At 39.8% G+C, this 4910-nt stretch overlaps 1 protein-coding gene across 1 annotated transcript; it reads right to left on the bottom strand.

Annotated features, from left to right (window-relative positions):
- Positions 1–389: 389 nt before the first annotated feature.
- LOC132061142 (F-box/kelch-repeat protein At3g23880-like) lies at positions 390–1550 on the bottom strand. The gene has a single exon (XM_059454009.1). It carries the CDS (start codon positions 1548–1550, stop codon positions 390–392), a length of 1161 nt encoding a protein of 386 aa, XP_059309992.1.
- Positions 1551–4910: the final 3360 nt, after the last annotated feature.

Here is a 4910-nt window from a genome sequence, read left to right as displayed (position 1 = left end):
TATCTTTAAGAAAAAAATAAGGCCCCAAAAAAGTTGGGCCTCAAGCGATTGCTTTATTGGCCTTATGGTCGAGCCACCCCTGTGTGCATTCGCCTGACATGATTTTCATGTCCCTCACACTAGAGGTATAACACATTCCCTTAAAACGCTGCTTGAAAAAAGAACCAATTTCCAACGTTATTTACTTTTGAGGGCTGTAGACACTAGACTCTACAACCAAATAAATGTTCTTGCAAAAACTTGGTGTAATGATGTCCCTAAAACATGCAATGTATTTTCTATATTTGACAAAAGAAGAAGAATTGAACCGCACTTGCGAGACATGTATAAAGTGGAACTTACAGATTATTAGTTACGCAATTGCCATTCATCTGCAGCCTTTGTTTTTGCTAAATCCTTGGTTGGTTTTGTGGAAGGGGACAGACAAGGCTTTCAATGTAGATTTCCGTCATCCATAAGTTTGTAACCTTTGTATAACTAATCGAATCATCCTTTGGATTGTATATTTTTTTGATAACCGATGGTGTATCCTCTTGATTGTGTATCATCCCATATGTTCCATAAAGAACCAGAATTTCACCTTTCTTTGACATGTAACATGATGGGAAATGAAAACAAGTCTCGAGATCACTGAGACATTTGATGGTATACATTTTTGTCCAAGACTCTTTAATCCCATACTCCTTCGTAACCCACAAATTTATGCGAATGAGGTAGTTCATATAGAGTACAGAAAGATTATTTCCCAACACTCCTAGCGCAAAACCAAACTCTTCTTTTTTTCCATGGCAAGGCGGCTCTATCTTTTCCCATTTCTCATCAGCCATATCAATAGAGATGATGCCCCAAGGCCCTCGAGGACTATACTTGCCAAGACCACAAGAAGTAGTCCAATGAAGTTTCCCATTTAAAAATGGACCCGAATTCCTGAAGCGTACCCCATCCTCAAAATCATCCATGCTTTTCCAAGAATCACTCTTTAGACTATATACTTTTACCTCAACAAGAGGCAAATTGCCATGTTGGTAAATTGATAATCCACATACTACCTTATAATCATCATGAAACTCATCATAACCAAAACCATATATGGCTTTGGTATTACGCTTCAATATACGTATATAATAAGGCAATTCCTTGTACTTTTTGATTGTTGGATTCCATAGAAACAAGTTTCTTGTCCCACCTTCAAGACAAATCAATCCGTTGACAAACCCCACAACTCGGAAATATCCACCAGAGTTTTTCATGGTATAATCCAAGTCAGATGCCTCAATAACAGATTCATCATAAATCAAAGAGCTAAGAGAACATTCCTTAAGCTTGTTATTAGGTTGATTCACTTCCATCATGAGCCTATGGTGAGTGCACTCCTTGTTATTAGCAGATATACTGAGATGAGTCTTGATAAATTCAGGACTAGAGATTAAACCAAGCCAAGATTTTGAAACAAACCTGAATTTCAAGAGGGATTTCACTAGAAGCCTTGCTAGGATTTCAGCGATGAGTTCTGGCGGCAAAATAGGGATTGTAAAGATTGAATCTTGCATTGAAGTTGATGGAAATTGAGCACAATTTGTGAGTTTCTGGAAAATGTGGACTCTCAATCCTACGTGACACTTGATGGAAATTGAGCACAATTTGTCGGTTGAATAATATAGCCCTCCTCTGTTAGGGTTGTCAAATGTGGACTCTCAATCCTACGCGACACTTGTCACTTGCATTTTGATGAGGTGGACGCCACATGGCATGTCGCCTCAACGACCCAACCTAATTTAACCCTCCCATCCACTTTTTCTTCCACCACTAGCACTTCCTTCCCATCCACCACCATTGCCATTGTTAACTCTATAATTGATACGATTGGGCTTGTGGAAGACACGAATTCAAACAACAAATACACGGAAATAAAGATAACGAAAAAATCAAGGGATGAGAAGTGAAGAATTTGGGATGAGAAGAAGAGGGATAGAAGCAAGACCCAATTAGTAAAAGAATTATACGCAAACTTGGGTATATGAAACCTAAACCCTCCTAATAGATTCCTGCTAACGAACCTATACTATTTGATAATCAACCAAGAGTAATCCAAATGAATCCACAAATGAACAACTCTATTGAAAATCAATGGAAAAGGGTTTCATAGCCAACAATGGAATCCACTATGATTAACTATCACTAATCACTAGATTAGCACCACACTAAACTACCAAACAAGCTATCACTCAATTTAGAGTATTCATCTCAATTCAACATAATCTAAGTAATGAAATGAAAGACAAGATATATATACAAGCTAAGTAAAGAAGACTAATAGGCAATTACAATGCTACCCTTAATGAATTAAGGTCCTTGTTTGGCTAGTCTTCTTAGTGTAGTCTTCAATTCAAGGATTGGCCTTCAATGGCCAAACATGCCCCTCCTTGCATAGATGACCCTCTAATCAACCTTGCATGCATGGCCTTCTTGCAAGTATAACCCTCCTTTGCCCAAATAGCCACGTTCCAGCCTTGAATCACCCAAGCTTGCAATTGTAGCCACTTTAAGAGGAAAGCCTTGGGCCTTGGACTCTAGACTTCTTCTCCCATGCTATCTCCCATAGCTTGAAGGCCCTCCAATGACTCCATTTAAATGCTCCCAAAGTTTCATCCTCCATGAATCTGCTTCCAACACAAATCCTTGGAGAAGTTTGAGTAGTTGAGTCACTCGAGCCAATGAGAATCATATCAATAATGGCCATTACTATTTATTTATCTAACTTGAATCTTTTATACTTATGGCCAACACATGCCGCTCGTGAAAAGGGGTGGGGGCTGGTAAGTAATGAAGGGTTTAGATAAAGTCATGTGGCAAATTCTGGTGGTAGTAGGGCTTCGTCAGTGGTTAGTGGCACGAATGAATGAAATGTGTCATGGAGACGGCATAAATGAACCCAACTATTAACAAGTTGCATGGATAAGTCATTTCAGATAGGTCGATGGCATATTTGTTCTTTTCCCTAAAAAAATATATTATTTCAAAACCATTTAAATGTAATCTAGGAAAAAACTATGCAGATGGGTGTGAGGTGCGGATGGGGGTGGGGATAATGTGACCCAGAATAATTAAGGAGGGGTACGTTTGGCTTGCGAAGTAGTACATGCCGGGGTTGTTAGAGTTTGTTACGTATTTTAGCTTATTACATTTCGACCCTTGTATTTACTCTACTTTCTTTTTGCATTTCGGTCCCTTGTTCAGTGGGAAGGGGGTTATATGTAGCTCAATTGGTATTGAGCAGAGCATCGGATATGAAATAATAGTTTTTTTTTAAGCTTAATTTCTCTTTCAATTCTGTTTTTCAATTCCCGGATTACAATAGTGGTCTCAGAGCCTGATTCTCTCCCTATGGGTGTTCATCAATGGCTTCCGAGATAGAGCAGATAAAGAAAAAGATGGAGGAACTGGATTCACATTTCTCAAATCTTAACAATAGTTATGATACAATGGAGCTAAATCTGACCAACTTTGTCCGAGATTTTAATTGCCCAGTCGAGATGGTGAGAAATTGGGGAATATGCAAACATCGAGCTGGCGAAGAGAACCAGAGAAACCAGTACAAACGCCATGTCCATTACCATTTCAAAACCCTTTGTACACCTCTAATTTCATTCCTTGGCAAGCCGCTAGTTCCCATTTGTCTCCCTCTCAGTGCTATCCGTCATAGTTTGCTAGGGTTCCCTCTAATTTTCAAACCACAGGAGGTTATACAAGCAGCGGTTACATCAGTCACACCAACGGAAGGTCCAACACGACATGTAATCCTCATCAGTATTATAGTGCTAATCTCACTCTCAATCCATATTCCCGTGGAGTTGAATTTGGCGGTGTGAATCCCTACGCCTACCAATATCCAAATTCCTATGGCGGCATCGAGTGTTACGGTGGCGGTTCTTATCAGAATCCATATGCGCATCATTATTATGGTGTCAATCCCAGTTCAAGTCCAGATTCCTTTGGAGTTGGGTTAAATTGTGAGTTTGTATTGCCATCAACAACGACTGAAAGCGATTCTGGCCAACTTCCTTCTCCTACCGCAGGATTTGCAACTGGTCCTTTCTCTTCTCACGAGGTTCGTACTCTTGAAACTATCATCTTAGACGTCGACATAGTCATGTGAAGTTGGATTTGGAGAGTGATGTAGATGGAGAGGAAAATAGAGAAGGGAGATATTGAATATAGGCATAAGTTGTTTGATGAAATGCCAACTCATAAGTTAGAAGGTCTTTTGACAACTTAGCTCATGTCTCTGAAGTTTTTACGGAAGCTGAGAAGTACTGGAGTGAAAACACCTGCTTTGTTATTGAGAAGGTGAGGGAAAAGGTTGATGAACCATGGAGAGAATATGTTGAGAGTGGAGAAGGATGTAATTCCACTGGTTTTCCTTTTGTTTGGATATGAGTTTGAGCACTGAATTGGGCGTCGCAGCAGGACTACAAGTTAAACGTGATAGCAAATCGAAGGCCAACGAGGTCTTAATGTAAAGGGAGTCTAATGTCCAAACCTGATGTTGATCTACTGAATGAGTTCGAAAGTTCTAGCATCAGCAGTACTTTCTAGGCATAATACATAAATAGGTCCTTAAACTTGGCCTCGGCTGGCAAGTACGCCCTCCAACTTTGGGTGTGCACAAGTAGACACCTTAACTTGTATAAAGTTGAACAAATAAACACAAATGATAACATGGCACTGACGTGGCACATAAATATTGGAGGGCCACGTCAGTGCCACATCAGTGTCACTTCAACATTTGTGTTTACTTGTTCAACTTTATACAAGTTAAGGTGCCTACTCGTGCGCATCCAAAGTTGAAGCCAAGTTTAAGGGCCTATTTATGTATTATGCCTACTTTCTATGGTAATCACCAGCACCTC

This window comes from Lycium ferocissimum, chromosome 1 (assembly GCF_029784015.1).
Source record: "Lycium ferocissimum isolate CSIRO_LF1 chromosome 1, AGI_CSIRO_Lferr_CH_V1, whole genome shotgun sequence".
Classification (NCBI taxonomy): domain Eukaryota; kingdom Viridiplantae; phylum Streptophyta; class Magnoliopsida; order Solanales; family Solanaceae; genus Lycium; species Lycium ferocissimum.
The sequence above is the reverse complement of the archived record's forward strand: the minus strand, read 5'-3'. Positions and strand labels throughout refer to the sequence as shown.